Source organism: Vidua macroura, chromosome 10 (genome assembly GCF_024509145.1).
Source record: "Vidua macroura isolate BioBank_ID:100142 chromosome 10, ASM2450914v1, whole genome shotgun sequence".
NCBI lineage: Eukaryota > Metazoa > Chordata > Aves > Passeriformes > Viduidae > Vidua > Vidua macroura.
Window position 1 is genome coordinate 20,332,743 of NC_071580.1, and position 23,097 is coordinate 20,355,839.

A 23,097-nucleotide genomic window follows, 5' to 3' on the forward strand; every position below is an offset into this window, starting at 1 on the left:
TTTTCCCCAAAATCTGGGTATGCCAGCAAGGTAAGCAAAGCTGTCAGGCTGTGAGGGTGGTAAGGCAGAGGCACAGAGAAGCTGTGGCTGTGCCGTCCAAGGCCAGGTTGGACAGGGCTTGGAGCAACCTGGGATAGTGAAAGGTGCCCCTGCCCATGGCAGGGGTTTGGCATGAGATGACTTTAAGATCCTTTCCAACCCAAACTGTTCTGGAATTCTATGCTGTCTGTCTCCTCATCTCTCTACCCACTGAAAATTGATTCTGTGTAGGTGTGATTAGAATGAAAAAGGAGAGCTGCTACTGTCTAATGTCTGCTGTGGCCACCTGGAGAGCTCTTGGAATGCTGTCAGCAGCTCAGGGGGTCTGCTCATCTGCTCTCCTCAGCACCCTGCCCTCAGCAGAACCACAAAATTGTTCTGCATACTGATTGAGTTTTGTTAAGCACAAACAGGACCAAAGACAGACAAAACACTGTCAGAATAGGGATAGGATTTTTTTTTCTGTGCATTTTTTATATGGTTGTGGTTTAAAACATGGCTCCCAAGGACAGGTTTTAATCTCTGAATTGTGTTTTTAAATGCTGTAGGAGCATGATAGAAAATTCTTTGAGAAAGAGAGCAAAGCTGAGCCTGCATTTATGAAAGTCTCCCTTGCTGTGACCTGCTCCCCTTTTGCTGATTGCTTAATGCCATATTAATCTTTGAGGAATTATGGTGGAAGGATCCATCTTCAGTACTTGGAAAGTGTGTAGATCTTGGAAACAGAAATTTGTGTTAATAGCTCTGGACAAGTTAACCATTTTTATGCTAGCTGCAGTTTCATGAAGGAGACATTGAAATAAATTCTGGCTTCCTGGCTCTGGTTGCATGGCAAATTTTTATTCCCCATTTTTGGCTTTAATGTAAACCCTTCTCTCTTTCACCAAGATGTGAAATTTCTTTTGGTATGCATGTGTTTGCTACTTAAAAGGTGTAATTTTTAACTGAAGCAATGTATTGCTACTATAAAGCTGTTCAACTTATTTTCATAATTTAAGAGGAAAGTCTAAGGAGTTTGTGTTTTCTTAAAATTCCCACAACTGTATGAACAACCAGTGTGTTCTGAGGGTGGTGGTAAACTGCATGGTCTCTTTAACCTAGTCTTTAATAGAGGCCTGGAAAACATGTAATTTATGGATGAATTCTTACTGCTACTTGCTGGTGTTTTCTCTCTGAAGTGACAAACTTCCCTGTCAGAGGTGGATCTTGGGCTGGCCCCTTTGAAGCCCAAATGTTCCTGTTTCTCCAGAGGCTGGTGCTCCCAGGAGATCTACCAGTCCTCCTGTGTTGAGTTCACACAAGTGCAGATTCTCATTGCTCCTCTCTGAATTTATTAGATCACATGATTATATCACTGCAATTTGGTAGTGCTGGATGATAGCATTTGGTATATTTTTCTGATAGAAAAATCCGTTTTCTTCTGTTTGGCTTGTAAGTTCATGAAGGTGCCATTGTTTTCCTCACCTGTAATTGCATGCTCCTTGTATGTTTTTTGACTTCTGTGCTTTGTGGGCTTCCACTTTTCCTGCAGTTGGATGGAGAAGCAGCCTGGTTTGTGCATTGCCGTGGGTGACCACTGCTTTCCTGTACTTCCCTAGTACTGAAGCCACCAGGATTCAGTGATGGAGGCTTTGCTGGAAGGAATGCAAAGAAATGGGCAGGGGAGGTATGTATGCAACTGTACACAGCAGTCATTCCAGATGATTTAAGTATTAACCTTGCCTCTTACTCAGAATAACTCCTCTGGTGTAAGTGTGCAGTGGCCCTCAGCTGCTGCAAAAGCAAAGTCACTGGGGGAGCTGGCTCTGCACTAATCCCTGCTTTATAGTGTTAATTGTCAGAAATTTAGTTGTACATCTTCCTGAAACCTCAGCCTCTTTTTTTCTCAGTTGTTGTTGTAAACTATTCTAACTGTCCAACATCAGGAGCAGTAGTAAATAGAGTTGTGAATAAATATTTATTTTGTAACAGCCTTGAAAGGTTAATGAGATGTGACTTTGTTATCTGATTTCACTGAAAACATCTGATTATTTCCTGCTTGTGTTGAAACTGCAGAGTCCCACTCAGCTCTGAGTGAATCCTTAATGCTCTGAGGTGAGAGTCTCTAGACTTTTCAATCCCCGAGAGAGACTGTAGTGACAATAACAGAACAAAATGCTTTATGTGTTAAACAACCGTGAAGCAAAAGTCACTGATGCCATTTTCCTAGTCATCCTTGAGAATGTGACACAAATTTATTTGATACTGTATCTTCTTTAGAGAGCTGGTTGCAGAAATCAAGTTTAGAATTTGCTACATATTAGCAGATGCTGTGAAGGAAATGTTCCTGCTCTGCATAATAGCTGCTAATTTTTGGTTAACTCACAGGACAGGGTGAACTTCAAATGTGACTGATTTTGGCTCCTTTAAGAAGTATTTCTTTTCCTATAGAAAAAGTGCCAAGTAATGAAGTGTGCATAGGCCCTGGGGGAACTGAGAAATTTCTATCCCTTAACCTATTGATTTCCATTTCTTTTCAGTTCTTCCCTTTGACAGGCAAATTAAAGGGGTAGAGATCGTTATGGAGTTCACCACCCTCTAGGGCTGTGTCTGGCAAACCTTAATATTGTCCCTGTCTTGGCAGCTGGGAAGTTTCAGAGGAGTTACTTGAATTTGCTTCAATAATTACTGCACCAAATTAGAAATCTGGGCATCGCTAGGGAGCTTGTGCTCCCCGATGGATTGCGAGGGTTTGATTCTTCATTATCATGTTGTCATCCAGCCCCCTCTGCTTCAGAGTTTGTCTGCATTTGTGATAAACTTCTGTTTTTGGGAGCTCATAGCTTGGCTGTAAGATTCCTCTGGTTTCTGAAACCTGCTATAAAATGCCACTGCCTGGAGAGCAGTTAAGGCAATACAAAATATGAATTAAACACACTTTGGTTTCCTTACATAATGCACAGTACCCAAGGCAAAAGACTGAATGCCTAAGTGTGAAGTGATGTGGTTTAGCAGGCATGGATGGTATTGGGTAAAAGGTTGGACTTGATGATCTTGGAGATCTTTTCTGACCTTAATGATTCTGTGATTCTATTCTGTGTGAGCTGATTTGAAGAGAGGTCAAAGCACTGTGTGTGCAGAGTTGGTGCCTTGTGCCAGTCAGTATGTTCTGCTGCCTTTGTTGGTTTGGGACACTGGACGTGTTGGGTGGGACTTGCTTTATTTAACTCCAGGCTCTGTCCCCTCCAGCGGTGGGTTCTTGACCTCCTGTGAAGCCGAGCTGCAGGAGCTGATGAAGCAGATAGACATCATGGTGGCTCACAAGAAATCCGAATGGGAAGGGCAGACACAGGCTTTGGAAGCTTGTCTGAGTGCTCGGGAGCAGGAACTTTCCTCTGCCAAGGCAGCTCTGCAGGAAAAGCAAAAGGAGGTACCTTTGTTTCATACTATTTTTTGGTTGGAGTCAGCAGTGTGTTTTACCTGTTAGAATCAGGAAATCAGGAATAGAATTTTTAAAGGACCTGTTGGAACAAGGTGTCTGGTTAATAACTCAATCCAAGTCAAGTGATCTGCTCCCCTAGGGTTGGTGGAAGTCCACATATTGAACTGTTGGAGTTATTAGAGAGAACCTAGAGGCACTGGTCCTGGCTACAGCAATAATGGACAGTCCAGCAACCTGCAGTCATTGGTAGAAAATACCCATTTCCTACTAAATAATCTGCACCAAGAAAGCCAGTTCCTACTATGAACTATACCAAGATATTGCTGGGTAACTCTCCATGGGCTTTTTTACAGGGCTCTGGTTTTGTGGTCTTTAAATAAAAGCCTGAGGAAAGTGCAAAAAAAATCTGTATTGGTGGAAAATTGTTAGTAAGTGAAGGTTTTGTGCAGGATGTGGACCATGAGATGCAGTTGAGCCACAGGATTTCTGTTTGCAAGAATAATGATTTTTATCATATAGGTTATTGTTGTTATTATCAATTGTGTTTTCTCAAGACACTTGAAATGTCTCTTACCACCAAAAGCAAACATGGATTTCAAACTGAACTGTAAAGTATGTTTGAAGTCACTGTTGGAGTATATTCTTGCTTTTGGTTTAGTCATATGAATTTTCTGTGGGTTTTCTTTTAGTTTTAATTTGTTAGTTTGTGACCACTCAGGTTGTGGATTGGAAAAAGATAGGAGGAGAAAAAAAAAGGGAGAAAAATGAGTCACAGGAGCAGTTGATTCACTGTCAGGGAAGTCTTTTCTGTGAGCTTCAAAACCCCTTTTCTTACTTTTTCCTTGCTATTTGGAATCTCTCCTTTCTCTGAGCATGGTAAGATAATGACATGGCCAACTTTTCTCTTGGTAGGTAGCTTAAAATCATAATGCATATTTGTGAAGAATTTGATGAAAATACTGGATAGAAATAGGCTTTTGGCACAAACCAAATATGTCAGCTTTGTCCCCAGGAGTGAAATCCAGAAACTGGCTCAAAACAAGACACCACAACAGAAACAGTTGTGGCCCCAGCCTACCAAAGATTTAGGCACAGCTTCCATCTATTTCAAAATGAAGGACCCCAGTGAAATGTCCATGTATCTACTGGCAATTAAGCCTACTTCTGTTGTATTTATTTGCTTTTTATCCCTCTGTTCAGGTTGGCCTACTGCGTCGCCAGGTCGAAGATGTGGAAAAATCCAAGCAGGACATGGTTAGAGAGTATGAACAACAGCTGAAGAAATTCCAGGAGGAGGTGAGTTGCAAAAAGAGAAGTTTGGTTTCTAGTTCCCAGTTGATGATGGATCGGTTACTTTGTGTCATTGTTTTTTGTTTCAATGCTGTGGTTTTAAAACTGCCCACTCTGTTAGTGTTTGTGTGCTTAGCAAAAAGAGCATTGAGCATCGATAAAGTGACATTTGTATGGCTCAATTTGCCTGTTTTTGTAATTTGGAGGAACTTGGTGGCAGACAGAAAACTGTTGGAGTAGAAATGTTTTCGTATGTTGGACATCTGCAGAAGTTCACTGCAAGAATGTCCTGTCTTTGCCCATCCCAGTCACCACAGTGCTGGTTCTGGAGCTGCCACAGGTACAGGCAGGAGCAGTTTCCTCTTTCAGCTTTTCTGAAATTCAAAAAGGGTGGAGATGTAACTGGCCTGGCTTGTGTGAGATCAGGAAATAACAGTGATATGTGGTCTCATCTTTTTGCCTCTGTTAACACCGATGACTTTAGCAGGGATTTGGTACTCTCAAGGAATATTAGTTTTAATACCTTTTATAAAAAACAAGTGTACGTAGGAAATGCTGTTTGACAATAAAAACCTCTTGCTCAATGCAAGATGATACCTGTCCTGCAGGTGGTATAACAGCATTCCAGATTTATGCCTGAACTACTTGCCTGTCTGCACTTGCCAAGAGCAGGGAGTGAACTGGCATGAGCAGCTCATAGAGCACTGACCTGTTTTCTCCAGAGGGCTGGGCCTAGTTCCTGCTCACTGTAAGCCATAAGTGAAATTAATTTGGTAGTCTCTGCTCTGATGACAGAAGGCATCTTTTCTCATTTAAAAACACCTCACTATTCCATATGACTAACAGTCTTCATTCACTGGGTGTTCTCACTGGAATTGTGGATAAGCTGCAGAGCAAAGCTGAGGTACATTGGCAGATCAGCTTAAATTGCTAAGGCTGAAATACAGCCTGTGTGTTGTGGCCTAACTTGCAGTTTGTGGGTATTTTACCTACACAGTATTAATGCTGATGACATTGAGCTCCAATATTCCTCAGTCTTCTGTTCTTAGTGCTGTTTGGGGAAATTATTTCTGTCCCTGTTTACCACCATTTCCAGTGCAATTACAGGTACGGTGTCTAACTGAGACTGTTGAAAGAATAAACCTCTTATCTCCTGATATGTTTGGCAAAAGATGTTGGCATTATCTCTAAGCCTGAACATCTGTCTGTTCCCACTGAACACACAAAAGTAGTGAATGCATCAGGTCTTGAATCAGATATTTTTTCTTCTCATGGTCCTTCTGTTCATCCATGGGCTTAGCTTTGTCCCTCAGAACAGTGATGGCTTCTCAAATTCATGTGGCTATTTGGAAGCCTTTTATTTAATAGTTAAGTAGGGAGGAGCTCATCATATGAAAAATTCTCTGCAAGTTGCAAGTGATTATTTGCATGGAGGGTCATTTAAATGTCAAGAGTTTTTTCCTCATTCCTGCTTCTGATACAACTTCAGCATCCTAGCAGCAGGCGTAGGAGTGATATTTTCTGTTGGCATTTTCCACTTATTGTGAAATACACAGTGTATCTAAGCAGAAAATGACAGATGAAGTGGTGTTGATATTATGGGTAATGGCAATTCTCAAACCTTCCTTCTCCCACTAAGCAGGAGCGTTCCAGTTCCCACCTGAGCTGCACAAGTGTATTTTGATCACACAAGATTTACCCGTGTGTGGTGTGGTGGGTGTGCTCCTGTGGGTGAGCAGATCATCCACAGGCGCTGCCGGCTCTTCCTGGGGCTGGGAACCACCTGCAGAGAGGGGGATGCTGTGCTCTTGCTCCATTGACAGCTGCCTGTAAACCTCCATCTGATCAATATTTCAGTCATGCTTTAATTATGGTAAGACAGAGCTTTAGTTAAAAGTTGCTGATGTCATGACTTCAGTGGCATCTTGCTACTCTCATACAACTCGTGTGTTTTGCTGTGCTGTTGGTATAAAAGACTCATTATCCAAATGGAAGCCTTCACTTGGGAGATGTGTGGCCTTGATGAGGGCATTGTTTGTGTGAACCACTTTGTATATCTTCTTTCAAAGGGCTGTTTAATTCTTGCCTTGGGGCCTTGAGCAAAGCTCACTCTTTCACTGTATTCTGCAGTTGTCCCGGCTGAGGAGGAGCTATGAGAAGCTGCAGAAGAAAAAAACAAGAAGCAGAGGAGAAGCTAACAAGGGACAAGAGGAGGACAAGTTTGAATTGAGCCGACTGACCAGGAAGCTGGAGGTATGTGGTGAAAAAGCAAGTGCGGACCAGCTTGTATATATTAACTGCCTTACTGGGCTTCACTGGTGACTGAACAGTCCACTAGGAAGTGGACAATGAGTCCTGCTTAAGGAGCACTGCCCATCCACTCTCCAGGTGCAGCTGTTCTCAGCCTGCATGTGTGATAAAGGCAGTTTCATGCGCTGGGGCCTCTGACTGCACAGCATAAACCTTAATGCTGTTCTTACCCTTAGACTAAATAAAAGGGAGAAGGTGCTGGAAGAGTAACTAATTATGTGAATGGAATGAATTCCAGTGTGGGGAGGTTGTATTCTCACTTCTTGGAGGAGGAGGGAGCTACATGTCAAACTTCTTTGTAACCCTGTCACATCTAATCTTTCTGCTCTGCTGAGCTCAACCCCACTCAGTTTTCTCCTCCTGAGAGATGTGGTAACAACACACATCTGACTGATGTAGTGCCCAATTTCTGGAACAGAGATTAGCAGTCAAATTCTGTATTTAATTCTTGTCATCTTGGTGATTTCAATACCAGCATGTTTTGGAAGCTAAAGCCAGTTTGAATTGTTAAACCCCTGACAGCAAACCCAGGAAACCAGCCATGAATGCGTTGGCACTTAACATTTGTGAGCAGCTTTACCTCGGGTGGGGAAGGAATGCAGCGTGCACTGTGTGTGAGGGCTCTGCACTGCTGAGCTGCTGCATCAGGTGACTGGCTAATGGTTTCCCTGCTGGGGGAAAGGTGTGAGGATATGTTGGGGAGAGAAGGCAGACATGGATGTGAACTGGAGGGGGATGTACTGCTCCAAGCCACCCCTGCTGTCCTTGCAGGAGTTCCGTCAAAAATCACTTGACTGGGAGAAGCAGCGCCTGCGGTACCAACAGCAGGTGGCATCGCTGGAGGCGCAGCGCAAGGCTCTGGCAGAGCACTCCGAACTCGTGCAGGTACAATTAGCATGTGCTGGAAGTTTCTGCTTTGTTTGTGGGAGGGAGGGAGAGGCTAATGAAATCTCTCAGGCACCCATCCAGTTCAGATTGCCATTGAAGTGACTTTTAATGTTCTGGCAGAATACGGTTTGCTTGTACAAGTGCTGTATGGAAAAAAGATCTGGAGTCTGTCATCAGAGATTAGATAAACCTTGTGCAGCTCTCCCTTCCATTGCTCTGGTTAGCAGAGAAGAGAGTAGAAGGCAAAGACCTGGAAGGCAAAGACCACAGCACTTTAAAATATGTTACATCCCGTTGTCTAGTTGAAAGCTGTGTACCTGCCAGCAGCTAAATATGAACCTTGTGGGTCCAGCTCAGAGGGTACTGTTAGAAAACAGTCTTCCCCTACAGCAGAGCCTTCCATAAAATACTGAAGCAACAGCAGTTTTCAGCCCCCCACCCCTTTTTTCAGGTCTCTCAAAGGAAAGTAGTGGGGCTGCTGTTCTGCAAAGCTGATGGCTCAGTGAATTAGTCGTGCTGCAGCAGAGCAAGATGAATTGTCCTAGAGCACAGCTGTGAAGTCACACAGACGCAATCACAGCAGACACTGATAAGAAGCTCTTGCTGGGGACTTTGCCTTAATGGGCTCCTGAGTTGCTCTTGAGTGGAAGCTCCTGCGAGGAGGGAGACTGTGATGACAGGATTGAAGCTGGCTCTGACAGGGGCTTTGTGAGAGGCTGACACCAGGAGATCTACAAATGCGGAGAGAGTCCTTGAGCAGAAGGTCTTGCTGCTCTGCTATCTGTGTGTCGTTGATAGCTCAATTGTTTGGGAACAGATGTGTCCTTGGAGCTCAGGCTGGGACACTGGGGCACAGAGGAACTTGTCTTACTGTGCAGCAGAAAACCAGGAGCTTGGGGAGGTTTTGCCAGAGTGGCATAGGTGCCTTAGGTGCACAGGTACTGTGAACAGACTGCCTGAATCCTCAATTGCTTTGAAAAGCCCAGCATGGAAGTGCTAAATTTTTGCCTTGGACATTTCTGTACATTTTATGTGCTTAGTTGTCTTTCTAGCACAAGGTCAAGCTGAGATCCCTGACCATGGAGTACTTCTCCTCTCTCTCTCCTTTCATCTGGCTTCCCCTCAGCTCTTCCAGAGCAGCTTAGGGAAGCCTGGAATTCTTCCCAGTACAGACCACCTTCTGGAACACCTGCAGCTTTTAAAGTCAGCCTCTCCTAAAAACCTGGAATTCTCTGCTGGCCTGAATATTTTGTGGCTGGAAATAAGAGACAGCTTAAATGTTTTCTTAATGCAGAAATAAATGTTCAGGCAGTCTGATACTCTGGTTTCTTAGGTGAAGAAAGGCACTGCTTTAAACTCTCAGCCCTCTTGATTACCTTTTCTGTCATGACTATTTAAATAATAATAAAAGGCTGTAATCAAAACTATACCATAGCCTTGCAAATGAGCAGTTCTTACAGTTTGTGTAAATCAAGGCATGCAGTGATTGTGAAGCTGGCAGGCATTGCTACTCTTTGAAACTGGGAGTATAGGACTGCTCAAATATTTTGTTTCAACCTTTAAAAATTCAAAGATTTTATGCAATAAAGGAGTATATGAAGTGAATGTTCCTAGAAGTTTATGTGAGAGCTAGCTTGTTAAATTTCACCAGCTAGCTGTGTGGAAAGAAATGCTATGAAATAAAGTATTGTGCCTATAAATTATAGATCAGGTATTGTCTGCTACTCATATGTTCCTTCTTACTTTTTTGTCTGCCATTAAAACACTTAAAAATTCAAAGTGAGCATTCCCCCAAGTTGCTGGAACCAGGTATTTACTGCAGACAACAAAGCAAATTGGCTGTTACAACTGGTTTGTTTTGGGGCTATTTGGTGGTTGTGGTTTTGCAGTTGTGCACCCAGAGCTACTTCCTGTCCTGGTGTGGAATTAATTGTTGAGTAATCTCTGCCCTGTTTGGTTTGCAAACTTTCTTACCTGCAGCCATTAGTCCTGGTCTAGCCTTGGGCTCATGAGCGAAAAATAGCAGGAGGCTTTGTTCTTGGACAAATCATACTCGGGCAGCTGGAGTGATTTGAGATTCTCATTTTCCAGATTCTCCTTAAACTGCTTTTGGAATCAAAGGGCCCCCTCTTTTTTCATTTTGTTTTTTACTTATTCTGTTTGCCTTGGGAAATTTTATCCATCATGTAACCCTGGAATAGTGCTCTCCCTAATTCCTTGGAAGGTATTGTTGAGAATGAGAATGTGGCTCATTACACCAAGAAATCAGTAGTTGTGTTGAATTTAGCTTTGGTAGAACTTTGGTGTTTTTGCAGTTTAGCTCTAGTGCAGGTGATTGCTGTTGCAGACCCAGCTGGCCAATCGGAAGCAGATCCTGGACTCAGTGGAGCTGGCGAGCCGCTCGGAAATCCAGCACTTAACCAGCAGGCTGGAGAGGGCCAAGGACACCATCTGTGCCAACGAGCTGGAGGTGGAGAGGCTCAGCATGAGGGTGGATGACCTGAGCGAGGACAAGCGCATGATTCTGGAAGATCAGCAGAGAGTTCAAGAAGAATTAAGGCAGTCCAAGAAAATGTTAGAGGTCAGTGAAGGAACTCTTAAGAACCGGGGTCTAAAGCAGTGCTGGTGAGAAGTGGTGGGAAGGCTTTCCATCCTGGAGTTTTTGTCTCTTTCTAGAGCCTTTGTAAAGTTCCTGATTGACACCAAAATTGACTTTGTAGCCATGTGCTGCTCTGCAGTATTTCCAAGGGTCCTAAAAAATCTGATCAACCTCTCATCACGTTGCAACAAACTGGTTTGGTCCATCTTGCAGCAGTCATTCCTTCTGCGTCCTGTGCAGGTGCTGCAGGATGAGAAGATGGAACTGAGGGCCACCTTGCAGTCTCAAGAAGATTTCATTGACAGCTCGAAGCTGCACCAGGAACAGTTACAGAAAGAGCTGGACAGGATGGCTGAAACTCTTCACAGAAAAGAACTCCTCATCAGGTAGCATCTATGCCTTGCTGGTGCTTTGGCTCTTCAATCCAGATCTATGCTCCAGGTTCTCTCACTGAGGACAGTAGCAGCATTTTCATGCAGCTGGGTCTGTACTGGTTGTATTTAACATAGTGCACTGGAGTTTCTCACAAGCACTGTGCTGCCTTACAGCATTTTTCAATTTGCATTGCTTTTGAAATTAGCAGATAATCAGTGAAGAGCATGGAAGGAATCCACTTTCCTCAGCTGGGTTTCTGGAGGCAATGCAGGGCTTTTGAGGGTGTTTCTCCCAGGCATTTTCAGCCAAGTGGTGGAGGCCTTTCAGGGTTTGAGAATATGCTTTTTAACCTGGGTGACAGTTCTCACTGGTTCGGGCTGGGCGAGGTAACTACATCTGTGACAAAACCATACTGGCCTTCCCCTTCTGCCCTGGAAATGTGCAGAGGCTGTTGGGTTCTGGTGGCTGTGTCAGAAGGTTTGGGTGTTGGTCACCTACCAGTCTCTGGCAGGGGGCCAACATCAAAATAAAATGTAGTCTTTTTCAATCAGCCTTAACTCAAGCAGGGGCTGTCGTCCAGCTGCTGTGTTTGCTTACTCACACTGCACACAGTTGTCACCTGCTTTTAGGTGCTGTGTATTTTTCAGAGAACTCCAAGAAAACAGTAGTTATGTTCCCTGTACCAGTGAACTCAAGACATGATGTTTCTGTGCTGAGATTAAATCTGCTGTTTCTGTGTAGGGCCTTGGAGGAGCGCTTGCAAGGGAAGCCATTGTCCTCTGCAGGGCTGGAGCTGGAGCAGGTGCTGCTGCAGCTGGATGTTGCCCAGAAGAAGGAACAGCACTTGCAGTCAGAGGTGACTCGTCTTGAGAACAGGTAGCCCACTGCTTGCTCCCTCTGCAAGTGCAATTAGTCTTGGATAATAATACAGCACCTAATTGTGTTCATCAAGTTAACCAGTGATTTTTGTAGGCTTGTTTTAAATATCAAAGGGCCAAAGAAATCAAGTGCTATTCATTGTGCAGTGTAATAGTGACTGCTTTGGTAATTGGTTGGCTGCCTTTCACTGCACACAGTGGGTGTTGTCAGTGTTCCAGCCTGCTTAGGCTGAGCACCTTCGCTCATAATAGGCTAAGGCGTCTTTGTTAGGCAGCTGCTAAGGATCTTCCTGTGAAGTGAGGATTATAAACAAATCTGTCCAGAGAGATTGTGGACTCCTCATCTCTAGAGGTGTTCAGGATAGATGGGGGTTGAGGCAACCTGGTCTAGTTGAAGGTGTCCCTGCCCACAGCAGGGGGTGGAACGAGTTGAGCTTTAGGGTCCCTCCCAACCCAAAGCATTTTGTTATTCTGTGATTCCTCTCCAAGTTTATGGTTTTCAGACTTGTGTTTACATAGAAATTTTGTAATCTTAGTTTGTAAATAAACAAGCAAGAAACAGCTGTTATCTTTAGATGAGCTTCCTGATCTCTTGTGAAATGATTTTAGAAAACAAACCCAGAGGATTGGTAAGGAACTTGTAGGCTGAGTTCAGTTTCTGTTGTAATGGATGTAAAGGACTGCCTGGAAGATCAAAGTTTCTCTGACCATTTCCTCCTCCTTGGGTTATTCTAATCTATACTTTTGCATTTGGCACCCAGCCTGGTGTCTTCAAATGCCAGGTGTGTGCAGCTGAGTGAGGAGCTGGGTGAGAATATCAAAGAGCTGCAGTCCCTGGAAGAAGACCAGACTGAGTCAAGGGCAGAGATTAAAAAGGTAATGTGACTTTGTTCCTGGGGAGTGGGATGGCACTGGTGGAGAGAACTGATCCCTGTGTGCCACGTGCCTCAGCAGTGGGACCAGGGCAGGGCTGCTGTGCAGGCAGGGATCTGCTGGAGGTAAGGAGCACACCTGGCAGAGGAAGGGTTGAGAGGACACCTGTTTGCAGGTGTCTGAACCTGGCTTTGTGAGCATCTCCTGGGCTCCCCGAGTACTTCTGTACACTGTGGAGATACTGGAATTACTGCTGGAGGAGCAAATATGTGAGGAAATTAAGGTCTGGAATCCTGAGTTTAAGCCTAAGGCTTAAAAGCTTTAAAGGCTCCCAACAGGATGAAGAGCAGAGAAGGAGTGAGTTTGCTGTAATATGTCCTGTCACACTTGAGGCAGGACTTCGAATGTGTCCTGGTTCCTGTGTGAATAAGGGGATGTGTTTCAGGCTTGGTAGCTGGACGTGAGGGCAGGGGCTGGGAGGAATGGAGCAGCTCACCTGCCATGAGGAGCTCACCCCAGAGCTCTGATCACCCAAGGGGGGCAAGCCCTTCACTAGCTTGGCTCTTCATAATGGTCTGCATCAGCTCATGTGAGAGCTTTCACTGGAGCCTGGTAGAGTGGAAGCCTCATTGAACCTGAATGAAAAACCTCACTTGTGTGGAAATCTTTCATCCTTTATTCTGAACATACAGAGGTGCAGATCTTGCCAGAGATGTGTGCTTGGTTACACATCTAAACAGCCACACAGTAAATGAATCTTCCAGAGGCTGCTGGGGAGGAGGGAGAGATTTATGAAGGCTGTTTCTGTTTTATATACTTGGGAGGCATTGAGGTGACATGGAGATAAATCACCGTGTGAACAGTATTTACATGGGTAGGCAGAGATCATCTGGTTCAATTTTCTAAAATGCTTGTAATTCTCAGAAAAATCCTGTGTGTTGGGGTGGTTAATATTTCTGACTAATGGAATGGAGTTCTGAGGAAGGAATTATGCTGCTGTTGTTCTGTTGTGCCACTGAATAAATATACAGTGTGCCTACCAGTATATTGTATGTGGTGCAGGTCTGCCACCTCAAAAAGCATTGAATAAACCAAGATAAGGTATGGAAAAGATGACCAAAAGGATGGAGTGGTTTTTATACAAGCAGCAGCTGAATGGAATAGGACTTAGCAAACTGGAAAAGAGATAAATGAGATTGAATGAACTGAAAATAAAATAATGCCTGTCATGTGGAAAGAAAATAGGGAATGATTATTCTCTCATAATGCAGGGACTAGTGGTCATCACACTTATGAAAACAGAGATGTATTTTTGCCCTGTGCATATCTGGCTGGTGGAAGTTTGCCATGGGAAGCTTTAGTTGCTACATGCTAACATTGATTCAACTCTAATATTGATTCAAAAGACTTAGGGCAAATTAATTCCTGGAAGAAAAATCCAGCTCGAGCTATTTAAAGTTACCGTCTTTAAGCGGTATCTACCTCAGGAAGGCAGAGTGGCAAATTGCAGGGTTATATTTTCCAAGAGTTACTGTGCTTCCCTGGTCATGGTGAACCTTTGGCTCTCTGGCTTTGGCTACAGAGGTTGAATGATGAGCTGAAGAGGCTGTTGGTTTGATAAATAGTGGGTCTTCTCAAGTACCTCATGGCATGAAGCTTCTTTCCAGTTGGCAGTGTGTGGTGTGGGAAAGGATTGGGATGAGGTGGCTTTCAATCAGGAAGGACAAGCATGTGCAGAGGGTTTGTTACATAGAATTTTTTTTTGTTTTCCAGGACTGAGATTTCACATTCCCATGTGCAATACTTTAGCTTTTTTAGCTGAAATATGTTTTAAAAGCTTGTGGGTGATGTGTGCATGTCTTCCTCCAGTTGAAAGACCAGCTCTCTCAGGCTGAACAAATGCACAGCAGTGAGCTAGAGGGGATGAAAAGGGAGATCTCCAGGCTGACACAGGAGCTGCAGCAGCGGGACATCACCATTGCATCGGCGAGCGGCTCCACCTCAGACCTGGAGCAGCAGCTCAGAGCAGAGATTGAAAGAGCAGAGAGGAAAGCAGTGGAGCACAGGGTAAAAAAGGCACAAGACTCTTATGCTATCTGTTTAAGGGATCTGAAGGCTTGGAACACCATCCTGGTTTTTAGCTACAATAGTAGTTTCCTTCTCTCTTTAGCCTCTGTACAAAAACAGAGACCTTCTGAAGGAATCTTCTAATGATGGTGTTCACTGAATCTGTCTTGCTGCTTCTTTTCAAACCAGCAGCCTATAGTCCCACAGAATTCTTTGGGATCACTCATGCTAACTAGACCAGGATGGATAACATCTTTGAAAACTGTGCCTGGTTATTTTTGTAGCCTCCTCTGTAGGGTCCCAGTACAACTAGCAGCCCAAACCTTGCTTAGTACTTGAGTTTGAGGGTGGAAAATGCTTGGAGGGTGTTGTGGGCATGCCTTGTGTTATTTTTCTAAGCTTGTTGGTTGCCTCTGACTCCTCAGGTAATTCTGGTCCAGCTGGAAACCTTGAGGCTGGAAAATCGTCATCTCTCAGAGATTCTGGAAAAAAGAGAGTGTGGTAAGCTGAAGGTATGAAGGTATTGAGAACCAGGAGCTGGGAAGGGGCTAGCCTTGTGTTCCTACCTGGGGATAGTCAGAGTCTTTGCCCAGGCCTCTCAAAATACGGGATAAAGCTCAGTGAACTTAAAACCCAAGCAAAAGAAGCATTTTGAGAGGAAATAAGGTGCAGAAATATCAAGCATTTGTTCAGTCAGAAAGTGGTGAAGAGAACTGCAGAAGCAGCCATAATTTCCATGTCTTCTCAATGGGCTTTGGCCCACATTTTTTAGTACATTTCATGACAATTCAATTTTAAGCCAGTTTACCTCAAAGCTTTGATTCTCAGCCTGTGATGTTCTTTTGACCTGTCCTAGAGCTGTAACTGCTCTGGCCCTTGAAATACTTGGGGTGAGAGCGTGTTCTCCTCTGGTGAGGAGCCATTCAGCAGGGCTCTCCTTTCCTCTCCATGAGCAGGATGCAGACTGGGAATACGGGCTGGATGTGGTGAGGCAGTGTTCTTGGAAAGGGCCCTGTGGTGGGCTCCTGCAGCTGAACAAAACCTCCAAAACTCTTGAGGCAGAAGGGAGAAGAGGAGCCTGCACAGAGGTGCAGAGGTGCAGCCTTGGCAGAAATCACAAGTTGACTCATTTTGTGAAGGAAGAAGTAGCTGCTTTGCAAGTTCTGTCTCAACTTAAGCTCTTAGTTTGGGGTGATTGTCAAATGTGCCAAGTTCCTGGGAAACTGCTGAACAGAAGCTTGTGGCTGGTGAGCTGGTTTAAAAACACAGCTTTCTGGAGGGCTGATTTGAAACTAAAATAACCTAAAATAACCAAACTTTCTGTTTGAAAAGTGCCTGGTGGCTTTTGCCTGTGTGAGTTCCCAAAAATGTGGTAGCAGTGTGCAAAGCAAAAAATCTTCCTTAAAAAAAAGCCTCTGGACCCGAAGAACAGGAGCTGGATCTTGGCCTGGTGATCCTGATGCACATTTGGAAAGACCTTAGATACTGGCCTTTGCTCTGGATGTGTCTGTGGTGTCTTGCAAACCAGAACTTCTGGCTTCTGCCCTTCTTTATTAGGGGGATGATGGCACCCTGAGAGCACTCAGGGAGGACTACGCTGCTGAGCTCCAGAAATTAATATCTGAGAACCAGCAGCTGCGGATGGACCTCGCAGAGACCAGGGCAAAACTGGGGGTCACTGCACAGGTGTGCCCAGATGAACCTGAGAGCATGGCTCAGCAGGGGCAAGGCAAAGAGCCCAGGGATGTACAGCACAGGTGAGTGACCCCAGGGATGCTGCTTCCTCAGGGTGAGGAGGGCAGAAGGTGTGGGGATGTGTGGGGTTTAATGGCATGCTGGGTCTCTCTCCAGTGCATTGAGTGTCTGGGAGAAGACGAGGACTGTTTGGGAATCTGCCTTTATGCCTTAAGCAGTGCAGTAGCTTTGAGTCCCAGCTGGTTTGTGTTCTGCAAAGCCAGCAGTGTTTGTCTTTTGTCTGCCTTTGCCTCTCTTTGGAGCAGCAGTCTGTGCTGTTTTTGGTGACAGGATTAGATGTGGCCCAGGCAGCTGTGTTCCTTTCTGTTGCTGTGCTAGGATGTGCAGGCTGTGGTTTTTGTTATCTACAGTAGCAGAAGAGAGAGAGAATTCCACAGGGACTGAATGTGTGTCTGGAAGTGCTATGGAAACAAGTTTGGATTGCCAGGGCTATTAGTAACATCTATGTTAATTGTTGCCTCTGTGTGAGTTTTGCTGGAGTTCAGCTGCTAAGAGACAAACTCAGTTCTGTGCTCAAACCTCCCTTCCAGGACAGCTTGGGAAGCACAGCACGAGCAGGATGAACACACAGGCAGGACACATCTCCAGCCTGACAGGACTGCTCAGCATCATCACAGGGACTCCCAAAGGTGTGGGGCTGCTGAAACAGGAACTGTGACCCCCGAGATGGGTGAGCCACCCTCCCAGAGCAGCAGCGAGAACTGCAAGGAGTCACGTGCCTGGCTGGGAGCAGAGTCTGTGCTTCATGTGGTGGATGAAAACAAAGATTTTGCAGATGAAGCATCTAAGCAGCCTGCCTTAAATCATCACAGAGAATCTGTGTTTTTGGTAAGCAGTTGTACAGGACCTACTTGCTGCTCAGCAGCTGAAAATAGATCTGGGTTCTTATCTGGCAAAAGGAGACAGGCATTTGAATGCATGACCTAACTGCATGTTGTGTGTGATCCTCTAAGTAAATCAAGTGTTAAACAGGGAAAGAAAGCCACTGCCGGATGGTTAAGACTTGGCCAGGGGGATCCATATGGTGGCTCTTCAGAACTCCTTTGAGAAGTGCTTTGTGTTTGTGTGCTTGCTAAGTTAATTCCAGGAGCTCATGGTGCTGCACCTCATCGTGTATCAGGACCTGCTCGCGTCCCCTCAGAATTCTGCTTCAGCTTTTGGCTTGGGTCTGTAGTAGAGGCTCAGAGTAGATGTGGAGTGCTGAGTATGTCACTATTTCAGTCTCTGGGTTGCTGCACATCTGTAAAGCACAGGGTGAGTTTTACCCCTTTTCAAACAGGCTGCAGCAGTCAGCACACTGAACTTAAAGCTGCTTATGCTTGCTGATGACAAAGCCTGAAATCCCTGCTTCACTGCACAAGGGGAGCCTGCTCCTTTTCCCGGTTGCTGATTGTACTTTTTTCATCGGGAGCAGTGTTAGCACTTTCTCTGTCCTACCTCAGCTCAGTTGCTGAAGCACTTGACCAAGAGACAGAAAATTTGCACTGAATCACTTCTTCCTGTCATGTTTAGGGAGGGGAGAATGCTGAGCACTGATCCTTGCTCCAGATGTGTTGCCCCAGCACTGCTCAGAGCAGTTTCTCCTCTGTTTTTGCATTGGTAGCAGTGACAACTATTAAACTATTAGCTATCTTTTTGTAGGAGTCCAGAGAAGAGGCTCAAAGGCTAATGCACAAATAAGTAGAGGCTTGTCAGGTCTTGATGAAGTTTACTACCAAAAATAGGTCTTTATTTTTTAGGAGTAAAGTAGCTTGTGCACATACCCAGAAAACAGTTTTGGGAACTTAGGGAACTGCAGTATTGTAAATGGAAACTCTTCAGGTTGCAAGATTGGACCCAAAGTGTGAAAGTTCCACTTCAGGGTCTGAGAAGCTCTAGGGCTTGATGTTTAATAGAAGACAATGGGCTGCTCTTTATTCTGAGAGGTAGAAATAAGATTTCTAAGGAAATGCAGATATTTTTCCTGGTGTTGACTGCATCTCCCTGTTCATGGTCAGGTTCCAGTGTCTTTAATAAAATCACTTCCTTTAGCACTAAAAGAGGAGAACTCTCATCAGTAGGCAGTAGTGGGGTGGGAGAGATTTGCTTGTTGTCTGTAGCCTTTTCTGTTTCCCTTTGTTCCTGGCTGTTGACAAGATCTGAAAAACAGAGACTCCAAGATTTGGAAATAACCAGTTATTTTCTCTTGCCAAGACACTGAGACAACTTGTCTGTAATGGAAAGCAGCCCCTTAGTAACCTTAATATTTCACGTGCCAGCCCCTGTGCACAAGGCTTCTCTTCATCTGCTTGTACATTAAGCCTGGTTTAGAGTGTTGTTTTTGTAAGTTAATAACTTGTGGGTAAGTGATGTGAGGAGCAGGAATAGTTGTTGACTGTAAAGGAAAGAATCTGGAGTAGTTTGTTGACCATTGCTGGCTGCACTGAAGTGCTGTTCTTTGAGCTGCAATGGGAGTTTGGTCTGTACTTGCCTGTGGGATTGTATCAGGAGCCTGTTACTTTGGGGAAGAAGAGGAGGTATATGAAAGAAAGCAGAGGTATTCCCAGTGGGGAATATGTGGCAAAAAAACCAGTCTGGCTGTGCTTTCCCTTCCCTGGACCCAAACTCTGAGGTGCTCCCACTCACTGGGATTTTTATGGAGACAAGGAGCAGGATGTAGACCTTGAGTTGCACCAACACCCTGGGCAAACTCCTTGGTATTCTGTAGTGACCTTCTCTAGCCCTGATTTTTTAGTAGTGATTTTTTGGCAGTGTTGGCTTCGTGCAGCAGTCATTGCTGGCTGGAGACTGTTGGGAGGGACGTGACCTGCGATACAAGTGTGAGACCTGAGTGCTTAGTCTGCTCACTAAGATGGAAATGAGCCCTCAAGGAGCATGTTCAGTGGTGTGGTTTACAGATCAGTGGTGTTTCTGGCCAAAACTTGGAATGAAGGAATGCCTGATAATCCCTTTGTTTCCCTTTAGTGCCCCTTGCCTACAGCTTCTGTTGGATCCATTGCTGCACGATACCTGGAAGATGAAGAAGTGAGATCCCAGCACATCCTGGAGTGCCTAAATGCTCACATTGAGGAACTGAAAAAAGAGAGTGCAAAGATAGTGAGACGATTTGAACACCAGGAATAATGTTTCTTGTGGAATTGGAATGCTGGTTTCCTTACGTGCTTCCAAACTGTGACTGGGAAGGTGCCTATATCCAGCTGGGATTGGAGCTTGAGTGAGAGCCATGTGTCCTACTTGGAGCTGAATCAGCAGGATGGGAGTTGGGGAAAAGGAGCTCCTGTCTACATGCTTGCTCTGATGAGGGGTGTTACACCACAAACACTTCAGTCATCTTGCCATAGGTCAGAGACCTGCATCAGAGCTATGTGCTCCCTCACAAAGTTGATGGTGTTTTTTAAAAGCAAACCATTTGCTAGTTTTTATGTAAAGTATTAAAGTATATTTTATACGTGTGAAAGCCTTGAAATAAATCAGAATGGCAAACACCTCTTTTCTTGTTTATACAAATACACAAAGTGACTCTTGTGGCTTATATTCCCTTCTCATCAGGAACTTGGATCAAGACCTTTTCCATCACAGCATAGCTATGTTCTTCAAGGAACAGGGAATAAAATGCCTCTTTCCTTTAGGCTATCTGCATTTTTTTTCCAGTTAATTTGCCCATAGTGGAATTTCTTAATATTTCCTGGTTCTTGTAGTTTCTGCCCTTTAAAATTTGTGTAGTATCTGGTGTCTTTATCTTGCTGTAAAGAGTGCTTGAAGTACTGCAGAATAGCTGAGGAATGAGTGCCTGAATTCTGGATGTGGTCTTGGCTCTAGGAAAAGAGAGATGGGAATGAGAAATGACACTGGATGGGAGGAGAACCCACAAGCAGGTGAGGTTCATCCACATGTCATTGCAGCTGCCATGTGAGCTGGTGCCAGCCTGGGCTGAATCTGGACAGTCCAGTGGAACTGCTGCATCAAAATACATCTGTGACCCCCTTTGGGGAAAATATTCAGATTTCCCTCAAGGGAGGTAAGTTGTTAGTGAGTTAACAGGACTTATTTCCTAGGGACTTGTTTTGTTTTGGGGTCTCTGCAATTCTCCTGTGGCTGAGTCTTTATGGCCTTTGTGCAGGCAAACCTTAGGATGAGGACATTCCACATCCATAAGTTTCCTGTTCCTTTCCATCAGCTTCATCTTGTGTTAGAGCAACTTAATGCTGCCAAGGAACAGGAATTCAAAAGCACCACGTGTACACAGAGCCCAGCCACTGTGTCAGACAGGTGAGTTCAGCCAAGGAGGTGCCTGGCTGCAGACTGGGGCTGCACTTGGGCACGCACCTCTGTATCCCAGAGTTTAGAAACATTCCAATCCAAAAGTCCTTGTGTTTTGGCTTTCTTGTGTTGTTCCTTGCATGAGGGTAAAACCTTCAAATCCATTTTGGATTCTCGTTGTGCAGCCTTTGTAATGAGATGCGGAACTGCCCTTAGCTGGAGCTGCACTGTGGTCATCCAGCAGTGGCCTTGGATCCTCTGCAGAACTGTCCATGGGTGTTTTTGGAACATCCACCCTGTCTGTCCAGATCTCAAGTAAGGACTTGTTGGGCGTGGGGCATTTTGATAAAATCTGAACAGCAGAATACACCAAACTGTTTCCTCTTTGCTGGTGAACCTATAGATGCACTGAGTGCCAGAACCCTTAGGGATCCCTCACAGCCTTCAGTGAGGCCACCAATTTCATTTTTTAAATGATACCTTGTAAATAGTATTGTATTTCCTGAAGATTTTTTGTTACTGAGTGTTGCATCATGCTGTTGGTGTTTTCAGCAGTTCAGGAGACATTTTGCCTTGTTTCTGATGTGGTCTTCCATATCCCTTCAGAGATATTTGGCAGTTTGTGTTGGCAGAAGGGAAGAGCAAGACTGAAGATGATCCATTTGCTTAATTAGCAGCTATAATCCTGCAGTTTTATGAATTTCTAATACCTGTAATAAGCAGCTTCATTCAGGGAGTAGACTAAAAAATTGAACTAATGTAATCTAAAGTATCTGCAGCAGGGGAACTGCTGAGTTACTTCTCTGTGTTGGTGTATGTGTACTTTATCTTTCCCTCTTTCTCTCATTGCAGATGCCCCAAGAGAACTGAGAAGTTTGCTCCAGAGCTGTTCTCCTGGTGTTGGAACCTTGGCTGCACTGAAGAATGTGCATTTTTTATGAGGAGGAGGAGAAGGAGCTGTGTTTATCCTGGAGGGAGATGTCACAGCAAGTGCAGACTTCTGAGGTGCTTTTATCTGGGGCTGCAGGGTTTCTCAGGCATTCTCTGCCTTTGCAGTGTCAAACCTCCCTTGGAATAATCACCTGGTCCTGGAAACTTTATTATTAATGAAGCTGAAGAGGGGGTTTGTGTCTTTGAACTTTTGCCTTCAATATCACTAAAGAATTTCTTGCACACTTGCAGGGCAGAGCCAATGTGTTTTCTGATTGAGACAAAAGTGTGGAACTTTATTTGCAGCATTTCCTTTTGTACATCTGTAGAGTGGGAAGCTGTGCAGGCTTCATCTGTATTTAGTGTGTTACGGATGTTCTGCTGAGAGTGTGACAGTGCTTGGGGGTCACTCCTTACTTTGAGGAGTTAAAGAATCTGGGACTCTGTCGATGTGTGGAATTGGAAATGCCTGGGTTTTGCAGAGTTGGGTTGCAGGAACAGGGAATACTCCCTGAGGTTGTGCTAAGTAGGGGGCAATAAACTGTCGTCTCTACTCTCTTGGGGTCAATTTTTGTTTCTGCTGCCATCTTGAGACAGAAATAGAGCATGTGGGCTTAGAGAGAGGGCTTGTGGAAGTGAGTCTTTGAGACAAGGAGCAGGGACAGTGTTCATAGCAGTGTTACCTGCAGGGAGGCTTTACCAAAGTGTCTGTTTGTGTGTTTGTGCCTATTTGTGAACATCAAATATGTGGTTCCATGAAGAGTGTCTGTACTTTGGTATCCTTGACCCTCTTTGGTGGAAGTTGTTTTCTTTAGTCACTAAGCTCTCTGGGATGCTTCCTTATCCTGCCATTGTAAGAAGTGATGTACTTGACTGGATCAGCTTGACCTGTGAAATGAAAGTTACTGCAGTGTATCCTCCTTGATCTGAAAAGTGGGATCTGAGAAAAAAGAACCCTTCTGCCAGGCACCAAAATAAACCAGGACTGTCTGTGCTGACAGACAATACTCACTTTAGCCTTCAAGGTCCTTAGGCAAACAAAAGATCCCTGAGTCTGCCTCGCATCTGTGCTGCTCAGTCTGTGTTGATGCCCAGGGAGCAGGTGCCTGCTGGGCTCCATGGCTTGTGAGTGTTCCTGCAGGGAGGAGCTGCTGCCGCCACTTTTTGAGGGCAAAGACACTGAGATGTTTTGGAGAGGACTTAAAACCTACTTTTATGTTGCATATGAAGGCTCTTGTCGCCAAGTACAAAAAGACCCCGAAGTTTTGCTGTGCTCCCAGCTTATCCTGGAGTAAGCCCTGCTAGCTTACATATTGTGTTTATGCTTGCAGCTCCTGTCTGCAGCAGCCTGCATCATCACAGAGAGTGCTGCTCCTGGAATCCGGCTGCAGGTACTTAACCTGCTTAAATGG

General features: G+C 44.8%; 1 protein-coding gene across 3 annotated transcripts in view; it reads left to right on the forward strand.

Annotated features, from left to right (window-relative positions):
- The window catches only part of CEP63 (centrosomal protein 63), a 21,153-nt gene extending 1,172 nt beyond the window's left edge, over positions 1 to 19,981 (forward strand). For all 3 annotated transcript variants that reach the window (XM_053985960.1, XM_053985959.1, XM_053985957.1), the window contains exons 2-15: positions 1,571 to 1,705; positions 3,268 to 3,448; positions 4,661 to 4,756; positions 6,881 to 7,003; positions 7,832 to 7,945; positions 10,296 to 10,529; positions 10,788 to 10,933; positions 11,664 to 11,798; positions 12,562 to 12,676; positions 14,543 to 14,740; positions 15,166 to 15,252; positions 16,298 to 16,497; positions 17,026 to 17,323; positions 19,460 to 19,981. In XM_053985960.1, coding sequence (XP_053841935.1) covers positions 1,662 to 1,705; positions 3,268 to 3,448; positions 4,661 to 4,756; positions 6,881 to 7,003; positions 7,832 to 7,945; positions 10,296 to 10,529; positions 10,788 to 10,933; positions 11,664 to 11,798; positions 12,562 to 12,676; positions 14,543 to 14,740; positions 15,166 to 15,252; positions 16,298 to 16,497; positions 17,026 to 17,323; positions 19,460 to 19,618 — 2,130 coding nt within the window. In that variant the 5' untranslated portion in view covers positions 1,571 to 1,661 and the 3' untranslated portion in view covers positions 19,619 to 19,981. The remainder of the gene's footprint in view (positions 1 to 1,570; positions 1,706 to 3,267; positions 3,449 to 4,660; positions 4,757 to 6,880; positions 7,004 to 7,831; positions 7,946 to 10,295; positions 10,530 to 10,787; positions 10,934 to 11,663; positions 11,799 to 12,561; positions 12,677 to 14,542; positions 14,741 to 15,165; positions 15,253 to 16,297; positions 16,498 to 17,025; positions 17,324 to 19,459) is intronic.
- Positions 19,982 to 23,097: the final 3,116 nt, after the last annotated feature.